The sequence below is a fragment of the Grus americana genome, chromosome 4 (genome assembly GCF_028858705.1).
Source record: "Grus americana isolate bGruAme1 chromosome 4, bGruAme1.mat, whole genome shotgun sequence".
In the NCBI taxonomy this organism is placed as follows: domain Eukaryota; kingdom Metazoa; phylum Chordata; class Aves; order Gruiformes; family Gruidae; genus Grus; species Grus americana.
Window position 1 is genome coordinate 69,308,927 of NC_072855.1, and position 18,109 is coordinate 69,327,035.

Below are 18,109 nucleotides of genomic sequence, written 5' to 3' on the forward strand. Positions count from 1 at the left end.
GTTTCATTGGGTGTTGGGATTTGTGTGTCTGTGGTTGCCTGCTTTGTGGAGCAGAGGATTGTTTACTGGTGTTTTGGTGGATTTATAGATTCTTTCACATAGCTTTTGTTTGTGTTTTAAATCAGGACTGGATTTATTTTTTTAATCATGCTCTCAGTTCAAATCTCAAAGCAGAAGGTCTGCAAATAAAATTTTCCCTGCTATACTAGTTGAGGACAACTAATTGCTCATTCTGGGGAGCCAGATCTTTTTTCTGTCAGATTTCTCTTAAAGTCTATCTGTAGCAAGGTCTGTACTCCTAATTCCAGTTAGGAAGCATTTCTCCCAGTTACTAAACATGTGGTGAACCACATGACATACAAGAAATTGTTAAGCTCTTTGTTATTTGGAACATTCAGATGTGCTTAGAAGCTGCCAAAGCAATTGATCTTTCTAGATTGCATGTTTACATTCAGATAGGGCATATCTGCCATACAGTTTCCAAACCTCAGCTATCACAGAGATGAGGGGCTTCACCAGGAAGAAGTGAGTAACTTTCCCACACTGTGCGAGGCTTGCCGTGAGATGGTGAAGTTCAATACTGAAACATACTGATGCGTTAACAGGTGCTGTACATACCCTCCACAGTTACAGATGGTGATGTGCCAGCTCACATATGAAAGAGCTATATAAAGTAAAACAGCTCATGTGAACACAGCTGATGCAGCCATTCCCTAAGAGTTCATTTTCATGGAGACTAGGAAGCCAAGCAGGTTGCTGCAGAAGAGGTTCCACAGCAAGTGATGAAGTATGTTTTTACTGAAGTGTAGGCAGCTATGTTAATCAACCTAATATAATCCAAGCTAAAAACATACAACAGGAAAAATTAAATAGATCATTGTAGTTAGGATCACATGTCATTACAGTTGGGCTACTTTTTCTGCTAAGCATGTATATTATCTTTAGAATATTAAAATATGATACAACTGTTAAATCAGTATTTGAGATGTCAGGAAAGGCCAGAATGAAGGCTGGCTCTGCCATTCAGCATCTCTGCACCTAGGCTTAAATACAGAATTTTTTCCCCAGGTTCCATGTCTCAGTTCACAAGCCTGCCAGTGAGCAGTAACCCAGGATTTGGACACCTCTTCTTCATACCCAGTATATTGTTCCATGGCTTTCTTCTGCACCATGCAGGACCACATGATACCTGCTCTCATACTGGTCCATTGACATTTTTGCCTAAGCATTTCATTAACACTCTTCATCCAGCTTCATAATCAGGGCATATAGACAAATTGGACCTCCACTTTTTGGAGGCTTGCAGTGAAATGTTAAGGTCTTTCCAGAAAGGTTAGTACCATTAGTATTTACATCCAGAATGCGGCTCTCACTGACTTCACTGACAACTGCTGAAGGCTAGGCGTGTCCACAGACTGTCTCTCTGTATGTCGAGGGGAAGGGAAAACAGAGGCCACTGTAAAAGCCAGACTGGCTTTTACTACGTATGAACAGCTCTGTAGTGGCAGGTATAGAACCTAATTGCTAGAAATAATGAAAAGTGCCACTCAGTTTTCTCAGTCATCGTTTCTCTTCTCACAGCTCCCTGTCTTATTCTCCCTGTACCACGTAGCAGAAGGGGGATCCATCCTGCTCCCCTCACTGAAAGCTTTCCGCATAGAAATAATTGTACTGGGCATGTAATTAAAGATACTGCTGTAACCAACATAAACAACTGGGTCAAATTAAGATTTCAGAATCAGCCTTAGTGCTGGTCTGTCTTAACGCTAAAAATCAAGCGCTTGGATGTTAATGTTCCACTAGCAAAGTGTCTAGAGGATTTTATTGTATGAATTTCTGTCAATATTTCCCTAGTTGTTCTAAGACAACAAACTGAAGACAGCCCACTCCATCATTTGGAGGAATCGTACTGGATCCCACCCTCAAGGATCATCAGTTAGGTTCATGAAGGGAGAGCTGCATGCCAAAGCTTTACCCCTTGAGGTGACTTACAGTAGGAGCTGTTGTCTGTGGGAACTGGGAGCAGATGGTAGCCTCCATGTCAGGGGTTTCCTCTGGCTGACAGCAAAGGAAGTGGGAGTCTAAGAGCATCTGGTAGCTTGGGGGTTAAAAATGCCTGTATTGCAATCATTTGCTCCTCATCCTCTGTTTTCTCTGCCTTCTCTTTCTAAACTATGCCTCAAGTCCTGCTTCTCCCTCTCCTACCTCATTCCCTTTCCTGCTTCTCCTCTACATAACCCCTCCTGCCCCATCTTTATCTTTGTGAGCTCCTGCCTCCTCCTCCTCGTGCTCCCTGCTCAGCTCGCTGGACCTGTTCTCCACCCACACAGAAATTGTGTGTCCTCACCCTTCCCTGTGTCTGGCACCAGCTGAGGGCAGTCCAGGGTGGGCATCGGTCCTGTGGGTGCTTTCTGGTGCCGCTGTGAGCTTGCAGGCACCATGCAAAGCCCTCTTCTTTTTGGAGAGTGTAGTTGTCAGTCCCAAATAAGCCACCAGTCTCTGTCAGCACATGTGAACTGATATTTTCAGAGGCTCGTAACTTAGTCAGATGTCAGTAGCCTGTTGTGGGAAAGGACATTTCCCTGGAAGAAGCTGTAAAGCTCTAGGGGCTCTCAGTTGAGAGGTGGCAAACACTTCTGTAGAGTGGATAAAGCAAAACACCATTCACTAATCACATTCTTGAGTCTTGCTGAGCCATCTTAGCTGAAATTTCCCACACAGGAAAGCAGCCTTAGGCAGGCAGCATGGGAGACTTGAGCGCAAATTTGCTGAAGTCCTTTTGCGGGCTTTTACAATGGGAGGAATGAGGAAATCTTACCATAGGCAAGGCTAATATGTTTTTTTTCCTGCCAGCTGCATGTTTGTCCTATGGTTGTTATTAAAGAGCTGGCTTGTGTGATTGTGGTTATATTGTGCTTCGTTTAGCAGGAAGACTCGGGATTTTCCAGGAAATGATTGGTTAAACCCCATATATCTAAATTGTTCAATTCAGTTCACATCTAAACTCTCCATTTACTTTGTAACAGACATTTTAAATAATGTCTGCCCTAAAACCAGATTCCCCAGGTTGCCGTGAGGCACCAAAATAACTGCACTCGTTTTCATGGTAGCTGAGCACCCTAGCACCTCCACTTTTCACCGTGGTTCTCTGCAACTCTGGAGGATTATTAACTATCTGTCAGCAAACTCTTGGCATAATCTTTTCCACTGTCTCTTTGCCAGTGAATTCAGCTCAGACTATACCTCTTTTGGATATAATATTTGAAGTGAATTATTATGAAAGTGAAAGACACTTTCACAAGAGCTACATTGCTGTTGGGATGATTGTATCACATAAAATAGTTTCCCTCTGCTTCTCCCCCTTTTCTGCAAATATCTGCTGGATATGCAGACAGCTGCATTTTTGGCAGCAGATTGGATGACTTGAAGCTATTCACTAAGAGCCTTAGCCAAGTCCTCAGAAGTCAATACAAAGCCTTCCCTTGACTTTAGTGGAATTGTGCCCTCAAAGCACTTACATGCAGGGAATGAGTGAAACCAATGTAATTAAACTTAGCAAATGTATCTGGGTCACTCTCACAGCAGAAGCTATAATGTACTTTTTTCGATCAGTATTTCATATCATTAGTTTTATAGTATGCTGCTTAGTTTGGGGTATTTTTTCCAACTAAAATGAATCAGGAGTAAAGGGATTAATTATATCGAGCAATGCTATTTTTGCATCTTTAATATTTGGTTTGGCTTTCAATTATAATCCCCCATTTTTAAAGGTTTAAAAGTTAGTGATAAAACCCCACTCTAGGAATAACTGGAATCAGAGCAAAGGACAGACATCTGGTCCCCTGAAAAAAAATGTGAAATAGTTTTTCCTAGAGTAGAAAAGAAAAAACAGCCTTTTTTTTTTTAAGATACACTGCCATCAAAGCCAAATTTAAGTTAAAAATGAAATGCTGAAAGCATTTGTTATACCAGCTAAGAGTGAGGGAGAGAGTCATAGATCTGAGGAATAATTTTTGGATCCAAACCCTACAGATAAATGATTAGTATTTCACTTAGAAAAGTACAGGTTCAATGAGTTTCATTAAAATCTGGTATAGCCGAATGTGCCTTTATCACACTTCTGAGGAGCGCTCTCTGCTTGTGGATTAGACTGGAGCCAGACAATGACAACTCTAATTTTTATCTGAAACTTCAGTTTGTGGATACATGTCACCTGAGGATTGTTTAAAATGCCTACCTTTTTCATTAGGAACATTTGTGAAAAGATATTTATGAGGTGGCAACAATCAGACAAGGGAACATACGGGAAAAGAGAAAACATGCTAAGTTCCTGGTTCTGCAAAAAATGGAAGCATATGGTAACCTCCTATGCCTGAGTTCAAAGGGATTACTCTTGTGCTTAAAGCTAAGCCTCTGTTTAAGTCTTTGCTGTATCATATTTTGCTTCATTTCTAGGTGCCTGCTGTTGGAGATAGGCAGGTAGTGAGGTTTTAAAAAAATACAGGTGAGATAACTAAGCGTAGCAAAAATCTGATCTGCAGAGTACACGTCCTCTGACTTTAGCCATCCAGACGTTGGATTTCCAATCTAGCAGCTTAAGCCTCGTCTCTGCTCAGTGCTGAGCAGTGGAAGGCAGAGGGGGGTAGTTCATACCACTGACCTTAGGGTGGGATGAATCACACAGCGAAACTGTCTCAAACGGTTGAAGTTAGAGGAAACCTAAGTGACTGATCCAGATGAGCTGTCTGACTCCTGGACAATAAAGATAAATGGGAACAATGTAACTTTATGTTTCTGAGCTTAACAAGGTATCTGTGTAATTGTAGCTCAACCTTGCTATGTCCCTCTGTCGTTTTGGAAGCTTTGCACCCCGACACACAGCATCCTCATTTCTAAATTAGCCTTGGTTTTTTTACAATATGTTAAAACTTCAAAACCCAGTTCGTGAAATAGTTATGCAAACAATTTTTCTCCATGCTTTGGGGAGAACTATACCTGGTTCTATGGGCAAATGGCACAAGAATCTGTTTCCTCTTAGAGGAAAAAGAGCTTTTTTTACTCATGTGTTTGTCACCAGTGTTTATGGGGACCTCCATAGAAATGACTGCTGTATAAATGGGAGCATCAGGCTTGTAACAGGCCCAGAGAAATTGGGTGAAAACTAGTCTTGGATATAGTGTCTCTGGACAAATGATCCTCTTTGCCACCCAGTGCCCACCTGAAGTCTCAGTGCTCTTTGTGAACAGGCGCTCAGTGCTAAGGATACTGTGTAAAAGGTGGGCACCACGACCCCCCGCGTTGCTTCCCTGTGAGGTCAGTGGAAAGGCAGACACTTGACTTGAAGAGCTTGGCTCGTTCTGGAGGTGTTGGTGTGTTCGCTGTGTAAGTGCAAGAGAGAAGTGTCTAAATTCCCCAGAACTGGGTTCCATCCTTGGTCTCTCTGAATCAGAAAGCAAGAAAGCCTATGGATCGAATAATACTCTTCAAATACCCATTATTGCTTGTTTGTTTCTTTTCTCCTAATTTTATTTTGTAGGAAATATACCATTAGCAAAGGAAAAGATCTTTTGATGTTAAAAAATTTGTCTTATAACCAGCCTTAGCTTCTGTTTTTGGACTCCGCACATAGATGCGCCCACAGGCAGTTCCCTTGACTCCTATTCCTGAAAGCTCTGATACTGGGTCTATAAAATACATATTTAGGGAAAGGATAATCATTCCCCTTCAGCTACTGTCTCTGTTTACATTTGTAATCTGACTCAGCAATCTGCCTATGTTAAGCAGATCATATCAATGAGTGACTTTCTTTTTAAATGTGCACTCTCCCAAACCCTTTAAAAGTATAAGTAAGAATATTTAGAGATTGTAGGTGACACAGTTTAATACTGAATATTTCCAATGCATACTTTGGGTCTCTCTTGCAACAGATTGTATTAAGAAGTTTTAAGTGCATGAAAACAAACTGTGCATGTTTATTCATCATATGTTGCCATTTCCAGTACCGAAAGAAAGTGAAAAGCCCTAAAGAAGTGGGAACAGGGAAATTGAATCTTTTTATCAGGTAAAAGCTCAATTTTCTTCTTTTTCTTCCCATTAGCCAAATGCAGATTGCATGGATGATATACCTCCAGACTTGGAAGCATCCATAGGAGGACCGCCAACTAACCAGATAACGGGAGCCAGCGATATAACAGTGAACGAGAGCTCTGTAGCCCTGGATCCCCCGGTGCGGACTGTGGGAGTACTACAAGTCATCCAAGACGTAGACTCCTTTCCCCAGATTGGGGAGGGTAACTTCACAACAAGCAGTAAGTTCCTCTTTCTGGCAGAATTTGCACTGAAATAAATGTTTAGAAACCCGAATCACAAACCCATCTCTAGTGCGGGAAAAATGACCTTTGAGGGCTTTTTCACTGGAGCAATGGCCTTACTGTAAGCCCAGCGGAAATCTACAGGGTAAGTAAATTTAAATATCGTGTTGTTCTGCTGTACTGCAAACAATTCCAGCCTGTGTGCAAATCAGCGTGTTGAACAGCAAACTCTCTCCCTGCATAGAAAAAGCTGTTTCAGTCAACAATATAAACTTATGGTCATCTTCAGATATTGTTTATAGTAAGTGATTCCATTCACCATGATAACCCGCCATGTATCACCTGGCTTCTTTGTGAAGCAGATTGGTGCATGTCCTTTGACTTGCCTGTCCTCGCCGGGCTACATGTTATTATGTGGAATTTATTCTTACCTGCATCTCATAAAATAAATGGTGAACACAACAATCACTTTTACTGCCTTCAGTCAAGAAAAAAAGAATGTTGAATTCTGGTTTTGCTTTTCCTTTATCTTCTTACATCAACTGAAGCTCCTCTGGTTATTGATTCATACTTGAACTTCTCATTTCGGAAGGATTGATGGTCAGAGTTCCTGTACTTGAAAACCTTAGCCTAGTGAATTAATTCTGTCAAATGGTACAAAAAAAGGAGAATTTTGGATGCTTTCAATGTGTTTAGTTTTCACTTGTTTAAGGGGGCACCATTTGAACCAGTAGCTCTCAAAATGTCTGCATGTGTCTCTGTTCCTAAAAATGATGTTCTTTGTTGAAGATCTACTTCTGACAGTTTAAAAGGAATGTTGTCAGCTGTTTTGAGTGAGGAGTGTACTAGTCTAAAATTCTAATTTTTAGGTAAAATAGCTGATCAGTAGAAAATACATATCTGTTTGATACCAGTTGGTGTATTAGTATTGACAAGACTATTGTAGAAAATCATCAGATATACTTGAAGGGAGGTAGAAGAATGTGATAAAATACAGGTTTGTGTATGGAGTCAGCATAGGTCCTGGAAAAAATTATACATTTTCAACCATGTCTAGGTACTACTATGGGCCTGGGCATGAAAAAGAAAGCAAGTAATAATATGATCTGTAAAAGGTAGGAGAGAGACGAGGGGACTAGGCTGAAATGATTTTACATTAGTCTCCTTACTCCATGGAGAGACTTGATAATCACATTTTCCCTGATATTGCAGCCAGTGTCATGGCAGTGAAAATAACTTCTGGAAATGCTGGACTTGCAAACTTAGCCGCAAGTGACCCAGAAGTGGATTTTTAAGTTCTCCCTTTGTGGATTAGGTACTGGTTTCAGGTTTGGTCTTTTTATGGTCTGAGTCCTGGATCCAGCAAGGGGTGAGCAGCAAGGTTATAGGCCCAGCTGCCATCCATGGCCAGCCTGTCAGCTGGTAGCATACAATGTTCTCGAGCCTCCTTGAGTGCTGGCAAGAGCTGTTCAAAACGAGATGTTATTTTGTTCCTTCCAGTAATTGTTTTGAAATGCATTTGAGGCTGATTTAAACCATGAAGGAAAGATTTTTCTTGTAACTAAAGACTGGGCTAGATGCTGGTCTCAGCTGTACCCTCTTAACACTCCTGAAGTGAGTAGCTCTTCTAGCAGATAATTATCCGTGTCACGTTGTTCTTTACAAGAAGTTGAGAAGGAGGGCTGTGGTGTTTCCTTTACACCCAGAGCTGCATGGGACATGCTGAGAAGAGCCGGCAGCCTGGTGCAAAGCCCAGCACGAGGGGTAGTCTGTACTTTTCATCCCAGGATCTTGGCACACTGAGAAGCGATTGTTCTGGTTTTTCATCAGGGGTAACAATGGTGTTGAGGCAGCCAGGGAGCACAGGAGCTCAGTAACTCTCCAGCCACTCTCTTCCCCTCCAGTTTTGTTTCCAGAGTCTGTGGAAGGATCGATGTCAGTCCAAACACATTTGTTCTTCATTTTCCAAGTTGTCAGCTAAGTAACTGGGTGAAAAACTTGCAGGGCCTGCAGAGAAGCTTGATTTTTGCCTTGGTGCCTACTGTTTTTCCCCTTACCTTTAATAACATTGGGCAATAGACACTAACGTTGGGAAATCCTGAGGGCTGACAGCAGAGCCCATGGACAAGGAACTCGCACCAAGATCAGTGGGTCTGTCCAGGCCCATGGGTAATGAGGCAGCAAACCATGGAGCTTCAGCAGATCTCCATCACCTGAAGGGGCTGCCCATGTGGTCTGGGGAAGGACTGTGACAAGGGTTTTTCCCTGGTTATTTGAGGGGGCGGGCAAACTGGCAGATGGCCTGGGCTCTGTGAAGGTTGTGAGCCTCACACCATCACAGAGGCGGCTGGGGACCCACTGCTAAAAACAGACCTTTCCAGTTGTTTTTTGAGGAAAGAGGAGTCCTGAGAAAAGCTCAAAGGACCATGGGAGCTTCCAAACCCTGCCGTGTGCCTGCCTACGCTGCGCCTGTCACACACAGTCACTCAGGGAACTCTGGTTTAATGCTTGGTTAGCTGTTGTCCCTCACCCATCACTGGTAATGTAGACATGAATCTTCATCTGGATTTCTCATCTCAAAGTGGAATACAATACTTGAATATTAGTCAGTGGTAGATGTGCAAGTTTACATGCTCTCATCACCACATCCAAAGTGGTGCAATTTGCAGTAGTTCCCGGAAACTGAGCCGTTTGGTCCCTTTTTGCAGAGAGATACAGCAAAGAGGAGGTCTTTGGTTGGGAATTAGAGGCTGAGTTCCAGCAGTGATGGGAATTTGTCCCTCCAGCTGCCTTATGTGGATTTGGGGTGTTCAGGCACTCTGAAAGGTAGAACTTTGCATCTTAGGCAGCCTGAAATCTTAAGCCAGTGAAAGGACAACATCCAGTTGTGGTATGAAAGCAAATGCTAACTAAATCAAAGGGCAACTGTAGGCTAAATAACTGGGTCATAGCTGTCATATAGATGGGGCTTTATAGGCATTGTGTCTGTTTATTGTGTTCAGGCATTGTCTTTCTCATTTCCAGAATCCTCATAATTACACAACTGCAGGGCTTGCTGAGCATGCCCTTTCTGTGAACTAGCTTGCCTGGGAATTTGTAAGTGATGACGCTGATTGCTCCTAGGAGTCTTTGCTGAAGTTGCTAGGTTCTGGCCTCTTTATATAGCATTAGTGACGGGAGCATACTCCAAGGCTTGAATATGTGCTAGAAATTTTTCTTCCTCTTGTTGAATTTGTGCAGACTGTCTCCAATGCAGTCTTGACGTGGCACCCTGTATGCAGCGCCACAAGTCCTTGCATCCCTCCTTATTCCTGGCAAAGTTCAGTGGTCCGGGACGTAAAGGACTTGCTGCCTTCTTTCCACCCACTTCTGCAATATTTTTTGATTAATTGTGGTTGTATCCTTTTTGTTTGTTGATTAATCATTCTGGTATTGTTGTGTTGGTTTGGGTTTAATTTCCCTTTCTGTGTTTCCAGTCAGTATTCAGAGCCAGAAGAGCTCCCACAGTGTGTCTGGAGGGAGGGTATTTCCAGAGTACTGTTCACATCGGGTGAAATTCTGTCTCCATTGAAATCTGGTGGCAAAGCTCCCACCTACTTCAGTTGGGCCAGATTTTCATTTCTGGAACTGGGCCAGCGCTATTCTTTTTACTTCTGTGTGTGTGCTCAGCAGACATTTCCTCTTCTCTCCCTCCCTTTTTCTCCCCATGCTCTTGAATAGATAATGTCTTCCATGGGACCCTGGGCAATGTAGTGTACTGTGAACATCTGGATGGGACTTCATTTGGGGACCTGTCCCTAAGGTTCCTTGCTAAACCAAACATCTCTTGTGTAGTAGCACCGAGCACTTAAAAATGGACCAGCAGTTTCTCTCAGCTGGCTTCTACCAAGATCCAAGCCTTCATCAAGTCCCTTGGGTGTATCTACAGCCCAAAGTCTGTTCAGTATTTAGTTTTAGTGATGGTTTGCTCTCTGTGGTGGGATTTTGTGCAGGATCCTGGGATAGTATTTTGTAATGTGATATTTCTGTAATCGGTTGCTGAAAATGGATGGATGGAAAAACTGAAAAACTGGTGTTGGGGGAAAAAAAAGGGCGGGGGGATTAAAAAACTGTTAAAGACGTAAGAGTTCATCTTAGCTGAGTTTCCTGCTTTGACCCTATGACTTTTCAGCTCTCCAGAGGGCATGAAAGAAGATAAGCTAAGGAATTTTTTTACACAAGAATGCATCATAGCAATCTGTGTTGCCTAATTTTTTAGTAGTGAGTTATGCAAAATGCTAACATCTTTGGAAATTTTAGTGCAGGTGCTCTACCTGCTCTACAGATGATGTGAGTGTGAGCTGGACTTGGCTAAGGTTTGAACTTGAAGAAGCTCTAAGCTACACCAGCTTTGGAGGAGTGGAAGGTGGATTTGGGATTTGAGGAGGACATTGCAATATTCTTTGGGTCAGGCTCAGCTGGGATTGAATGATATGGTTTGAAAAAGGTAGTTCGCTGGGAAAGTAGCATCTAGATATTTTAAAGGTTGTATGGTGACACTTGCAGGGGAAAAAGTAGTTACTAATTTTTTTCATCTTTTATAGCATCCATGGTCATCTATCTTCCTCAACCCATGTGGCACTTGCTAATTTCTGCACTAGATAAAGTGCACTGCCTGAGTCTTTGCTCTCTGTTGGTAAATACCTCTAGTTTTTCAATTTAGACAAGCTTTTATATTCTCTTCAGCAGGATGTCTCGTCGCATTGCATAAGACCTCAGAAATCCCACCAGCACTGTCTCTGTAGTTGGAGGAAGAGCCATAAATAATTCTACTGCAAACATGGGCAAGAGTTTTAGTGTGAAAACGTACAAACTCTCCCCCAAGGCGTAATAGCACCTGCAATGTCCACCGAGTTTGGTGGGCTGTACAGCAGTGTGGGCAGTCTAGAGAATACTGGCAGTTCCTTTTCTGCCTCTTATTTTGTTCTTTCCATAAAACCCTGCCAACGTGTAGCTCATCGTGACTGTTAGGACACTTTCAAGTCTCTTTGATAGCACTTCATTAACTCTATTAATATAACTTCTCAAGTAATTATTTTGATCTGTGTATGTCTAAAATGTCTTTGAGAAGAATAATCAGCCTTTGGAAGTGGATGAAAGTGCATGATAAGAATCTGATCCACTGTTGTCTTGGAACCGCTTGACTGTTCCTCCTTGCTGTTAATAGGGGGGTCTTTTGGTAGAATGTGAAGGGGGGAGAAAAGGTGGAAAAACTCCCTAGACAGTAGTTAATATGGAAAGTTATTAACAGTTGCATTAGCACCTAACACTGTCCTGGAGACAGAATACTGATGGGACCTAGTTAAAGATTGAGCAAATTGGATCCCATGTGCCTGGAGTATGACATAAGTCCTGGTGGCTCTATTAAAAGCCTGTGCGGATGTTGCACTAAATAGTTATCGTGGACTGAAAATTCCAGTGAGCTGAGGTCCTGGATTCGTTTTGAGACTCAAACCAGTGCCAACATAGCATTGGTGGTTTGAAAGGCCAGCAGTGGTTTGAAAGAGTCGCCAAGTGAAACCTAACTGGCACTAAAAATGTTCTCTGGATTATTACATACACCTACAAGACTCCTGCCAGGCTCTGTGAATGGACAGTGAAGTTTTCCTGTTATAAAACTGCTCTTCCTTTCCATATGTTAAGATGTGAAATACAGACAAAGTGTTTCTGTACAGCACATCACACAAAGGGATGTACAAAAATGCTGTGAAACGAGCAAATTTAAAGTCTGATTATTGTTTGTTTGTTTTCTGTTTCACATCTGCTATATACGTTGACATTGTGTACAGAGCAAGGATGAAACCATCGGTTCCCGAATCTCCCTCCGTCCCTGCAGACACACTGAGCTGCGTGTGTGGCCCCGTCGGGGGGCACGCTAGGTACACGTGGTAGTCTGGCCTAACCTAGGGTGCAGATCTTAAGAAACTTGCTTAATAATTCACTCTAGGGAGAGACTCAGAAGAAAATTTTCTCCTTCGGTAGTGGAAGCTCCACTTATAAGTCTGTTTCCACATATAAATGCTGTGGCAGTTACTGTCTTGCCTCTCTCTTTCCCAGATTACTTGTTCCTGCTTCCGTGTTGCCCTTCTGTTGCGCAGCTACCTCGTGAGCCCAATCCAGAAGCTAACCAGTTTCTTCCTGGGTTTTTTGTTTGTTTGTTTTTTTCATTTGGATCTGTTCCCTGATCCAGAAGTAGTTGTGCCGGTACAACAGGAGGTAAGAAATGTGAAGCGCAAGAGAAGAGAGGGACATATAAGCCAGCTTTAACAACAATATTGCCAAAAGCAAGCACACTTATTTCAAGCAAAACTAGACTCTACACAGCTGTCTGTTTTGCCCAGAAATCAGGATAAACAAATAGGCGAAGTGAGCATGAAGTTTCAAATCCCATTTGAATGCTCGTATCTGAGTATCCAGGCATTTTATTAATGGTCAGTGAATATGAGAGACATAATGGATTTATTATCTATGACGATGAAATTCAGTAAGGAACAGTGCCATTGTAAAAACTGTGGTGGCACACAAGCGTGTCCTTAGATATATCATTCCCAATTGCTCTGAATGTGCATTGCATGCGTGCAGGGGAAAAGGGGATCTGAGGACTGGGATCAGTGATAACATAGCTTATGTCTTTATACTTCACTGTCCTAAGCAAGCAGCTAGATAAAACATTGAACAAGAAAGCTTTTAAAGCAAAATGGACAAATAATGTAGAGTAAAATACAAATCTGAACTGCAGAGAGACCAGATGACTTAATACTAGCTGATCTCTTTGATTTATACTTGAGAATGAAAGCCTTGCCTTGCAAGAGATGTTCAGCATCTTGCATACAATCTGCTTGATTGTTTAGGACTCATTCTCACATCTCTAATGTCTGTGGAGATTTTATTCTCATCAGTTTTTACACAAAAGCCTGCACTGAAATCGTCGGGAAGTGCTGTTTAAGTTACAGTGTGCTACTGTGATTCTGAATGTTTTTTTCTGACCAATTCAGGAACAAAGACAAATGGGAAACGCAAGGATCCAGCTTGGATCAGCACCTGAAAGTAAGAATTAACAAGTAAGACTGAGCAGCAGCTCTCTAGCCAGGCAGGCAGAGGAAAGGCAGAGCTGCTGGTTGCTGGCACTATTTCAGACAGAGAAGCGATGCAAAAGTAACGCTCACCTGTACTGTGCAGACTCCAGAGACCCCTACCAGGGTCAGGCTCTGCTGTACCAGTCATTGTATGCACAGATAGTAACGGATGGGACCCACTACTGAAACGTTCACAGGGAAGAGCAGTTTAGCAAGCAAACCTAATAAATTTAGTGGGAAGAGAAAGATGGTGAAAAAGCAGCTGTGCCTATGGGAGAGTAAAAACAAGGCGCGATACAGGAGGCGCTCATAGAAAGTAGTGTCATTTCTGCAGCAGTCACCCTCGATTCTGCTTGCTCGTATGTTGTTCTGGATGCAGTGCTTTATAATGGAGTGTACATTTGCCTTAGCGCTCCCATAGTGTCACAACCACTTTGAAGGTAACTCAAATGAAAGAAGCAAGCCAGGTAAAAGCTCTACTGATGTACTGTTTCCAGTCATTGGAACAGTTTTTCTCCTTATTCATCTAGGCTTTGAGTCTGTGAACGTGCAAGAGAATCATTTGCACACGGAAGCTGTCTGGTTTCACACAAGCATTTAAAGGATCATGTGCGTGCATGCTTGCTTACACCTGTACTTCTTGTCTTGTAACCAGCAGTTTTGATTTCTCAAAAAGCATGAGAGAGTTGCATTTAGAAGCAGATTAAGTGAAGGAGGCGTGTGTGTGTGCGCACATACGTGTGTGATGGTTTTTGCATGATAGATAAATAGTCTTGCAGGAGATGTCTGTCCTGCAAGAAGCATCTAAAACTGCTCTAAGTTGTCTCCAGATTCTTGTAGGGGCAACAGCTCAGATTTCTACGTACACTTTCTAGTACTTACGATTTCAGCCCGGACAAAAAAAATAAAAATTGGTATTTGCTCATAAAATACCAGTCAAGTCCTAATGTGTTTTTGAAACAGCTCTTTCTTTTGTTGCTTACCTCCAACTCCAGCAGAAATTAGGGTGCTTCAGGGATCCCCAGTAACCAGGTCACTTCACCTAGAAGTGAGAGTTCTCACTAGATCTTTAGTAGTTGGACTTACATCTTTATTGTTCTGGATTTGGGCAATTTTAAGTGAAGATAGTGCCTGAAACTGATGCTTTGAAACTGATAGGCCAGATGGAGAAACTGGCTTATGAGTATTTATAGAAAACATGAATGATCAGAGGAAAAGTAGGTAACAGGTCAAGCTCAACATCTGAGAGGAAATATCCAGCTACTGGCATGAGTGTTAGGAGAGGATTTTCTCCTCCCTCAGAACCTGGGGGGGAAGGGAGATGTGGGTAAGCCCTCACATTTAGGGATGCTGAAAATAGGACCCACATGGTTACATTCTGGCCCAACTAGATGCTATCTTTGCCACTCCAGTGACAAGACTGATACCCTGAGGAATATACTCAGGCTGTACTCAGCACAGTAACATCAGAGTTGCATTAATGAACATCCAGGCTTCCACAGCACCCAGGAGATATATGATGGAATATCCACCCAACTTGACCTTTTATTGTGTATTTTATATATATCTTTTGCAAGTGCCACTACCTTTGTTCTTTTCATTTTAACTCATATGAAGATATCTGAGGCACTCAGAGAGTAGGCAAGAACATGTGCTCTGTTGTGGCAATAATTAAACCCTATGTTAATACACATGTTAATGTGCAAAACAACTTAACTGGAGTTCTCTGTGGTGAATATCTGCTCTGTTTGCCACTGTCTAGGTAGCATAGTGCTGTAAGACAGTGAAAAACCATACTCCTGCAGGAAAAATGCATAGAAAACATACAGAACAAAGATACCCCTGGCAGAGTCAGAGTATGAAAAACACCTAGCTAAAGTAGCTTTATTAAATCATAGCATCTCATAAAAATATCACACGAAGGAGGTTTAAAATCTGCCAGTTCCTTATGCAGGTAGTTAAATAACACGATGTTTTCAGCTGCTAATGTTTCTTTGGAGACAGCCACCAAATGGGGTATGTCAGGTATGTATGACAAACCTTGCTTCAGATTTTGCCCCATGTGCATGGGATGTTGAATTCAACTGAGATGTTGCTAAACTTTATCACTTCTTTAAAATTGCTTTTTGAAATGGTGGTGGCACTAGCAAATTGTCTTTCTGTGCATGAAAAGCTATCAGTCTGTAAGACCAAAATAGTCTCAGAGTAGGAGATTTTAGAAAAATGACCCTCTGCCAACCTGCTCTGGGAGATGTAACATGTGGTCCCAGCTACCAAGTAACCTGCAGCCTAAAGAGACACTTCAAAGGAAACAGTTTTGAAGAAAATGTGTGATAGATTGTATTTACAGTTTTTCACCCTTAAAAGTGCCTTGTTAAACTACCGTAATGGCTGCATATTCCACAGGGTGAAACAATTACATTTGTTGGCAGTAATTCATTCCTTCTGTCTCTTTTTTTAAATTAATCCTTCAGTTTTTGCCTGATTGCGACTGAAAGATGCAAGTCCACTTCCCTTGAAAAAAAACCAAAATTTACTGTAAATTTATATGCAGCTTCTAAAAGCTCTCTTTCCAGACTAGATAAATAATGTAACAATATTTTAATTTTTTCTGATAGCTCCTGAAGTCTAAATATTCTTCAGAAACTGCCTGGGAACCCTCTGGAAACTACAAGTTTTCAGTGAGAGGAGTTGAAAGTGAAGAACTTGAATGGAAAAAGAAAGGCAGAATGGGTTAAAACTGAACTTAATGTCACAAAATTTTTACTCTAACTTTACAGTAGTGTTCCCAAGGGAAATAATAATGACCCAGTGCAAAGGCATTTACATTTTTGAAGTGTTATGGGTGGTTTCCAGATTTTCAGAGAGCTTTTGTTATTTTTACTTTTCCAGGTACGTATTGGTGCACAAGGTAATATCTCTTTCTTCTGCCTCTCTGAAGAGTGCGGATGCTCAGAACTCAAAAGAAGGTGGAACGGGAGTGTATATTCACTGAAAAGATTGAAATATAGACAAAATGTTTTAATGCAGAGAAACAGTGTTTTAAAATTACTCTGTTCCAATTGAGCGTCGCGTGTAGAGTGGTAGGGAGGTCTTGATGGTAGTGGTGGTGTCCAAGTGACCTATTGAACATATTTTCTAGTAAAATTCCAGCTGTAATTTGTTGAAACTTATGTTGACCTTTCCCTTCTGCTAGTCTGAGAAGAAACTCTGGAAATGGATGTCTTGGTCTTGGTCATTCTCATGTTCTTGTGAGCATTTCGGCAAGAGTCCCTGATAAAAGCAGTGGCTTGGAGGGGATTTTCTGATGCCAGAAGTTGTTCACTTGAAACTGGATTGTGACTGCAAGCTTATTTGAAAGGAAATGCTAAATGGCCCTAGGTTTATAGAGCCTAAGACTAGTTTCTATTGATGTCCCTACTGAGTTTCCAGCTGAGATGCCCTTTAGGCACTTTTAGTGGCCTTTAGGTGGGATTGAGGTCCCTCTTTAGGGTTAGCCTTGCTGCTTGTTGTCCTGGTTGCCCCCTCTCTGGGTTTTAATTGTCGCATCTAGCATTTTGTAAGCAAGTAAACAGAGCTCACTTGTTTGTGCTGTTACTTGTGTGAACCACGAGCAAGGAAAGCAAAAGGAGGTAGTTAAATAACAAGGGAGCAGGCTGGCTTCTGCTCTTGCTTTAGATTGGTGAGACAAAACTATTGGTTTCCCATCTCAGGTCAAGGAGTCGGGTCAAATAAAACTCTGCTATGTTCTTTTTCATAAAGGCTTGTTTTCGGCAGAAAAGGAGACAGGCAGGAAGGAGACGGGATCAGAGGGAGACACATTAAATTAATTTATAATCTTTAACTCAAAATGCTTGTTAGTTTCATTTCAGTTTTTGCAAAGGCTGATTTTTTTTTTCTTCTTTATATAAGGCATTTTTATAAATGTATTTTCAGACAAGATTTGAATGCAGCAGGCCTGGTCTGGCAGATCAAAGATTTATTTTTTGATGGCAAAAAAACCAAAAACGTTGAGCTATTGCAGCATTGCCAAAGAAATGTTTCAATTAAAAGGAGATTGGCATTTAAAATTTCTTAAATGAACATAACGAGATAAACTGTTGACCTTTTTCTTTATGAATGCTTTTCTTGATTGTTGTTCTGTACTCATGTGTTTCTCTGAATGTGCATTAATATACACAGCCTAGCTTGTTAGAATTTTATCTGGTGCACTAACCCCGCTGCAAGAAACAATAACATTTTGGACATTTCTGTTCCAAACAGACAGTGGTTCTGTATACCTCCTACTCATGTTTTAATCTTCATTTTATATGCTTGTGATGAGTTTTAAATGTGTTTATTTTTCTTTCCTATAGAATGCTTTTGGTTACATCAAAAATGTTGCTAAATCCTATAAGCAAACTGTGAAAGCAACCTAAAGGAGATCCAAAGGACATTTAAGATGTTTTATTTTTCCAAAAAGAGAAGGTTTTGATACAGTCTCTAGTTTGGCTTGGGGTTTTTTTTTCTGATTTCTAAACTAACAAAAAGAGCCACATTTCTCATAAGAACAACTATGCATAGATGGATTAAATCTTTTTTTTTTTTTTGCTTAAGTTTGCAGAAGTCCTGGGAAATGTTCGTGCTGGAAACCATGGGCTGCTTCTGGCCGCGTGGATCTACTCTGCTTTTCCTGCTAGTACT

General features: G+C 41.5%; 1 protein-coding gene across 2 annotated transcripts in view; it reads left to right on the top strand.

Annotated features, from left to right (window-relative positions):
* RNF150 (ring finger protein 150) overlaps positions 1 to 18,109 on the top strand; it is a 151,137-nt gene that overhangs the window by 111,578 nt on the left and 21,450 nt on the right. For both annotated transcript variants that reach the window (XM_054824343.1, XM_054824342.1), the window contains one exon: positions 6,098 to 6,308. In XM_054824343.1, the coding sequence (XP_054680318.1) occupies positions 6,098 to 6,308 (211 nt within the window). The remainder of the gene's footprint in view (positions 1 to 6,097; positions 6,309 to 18,109) is intronic.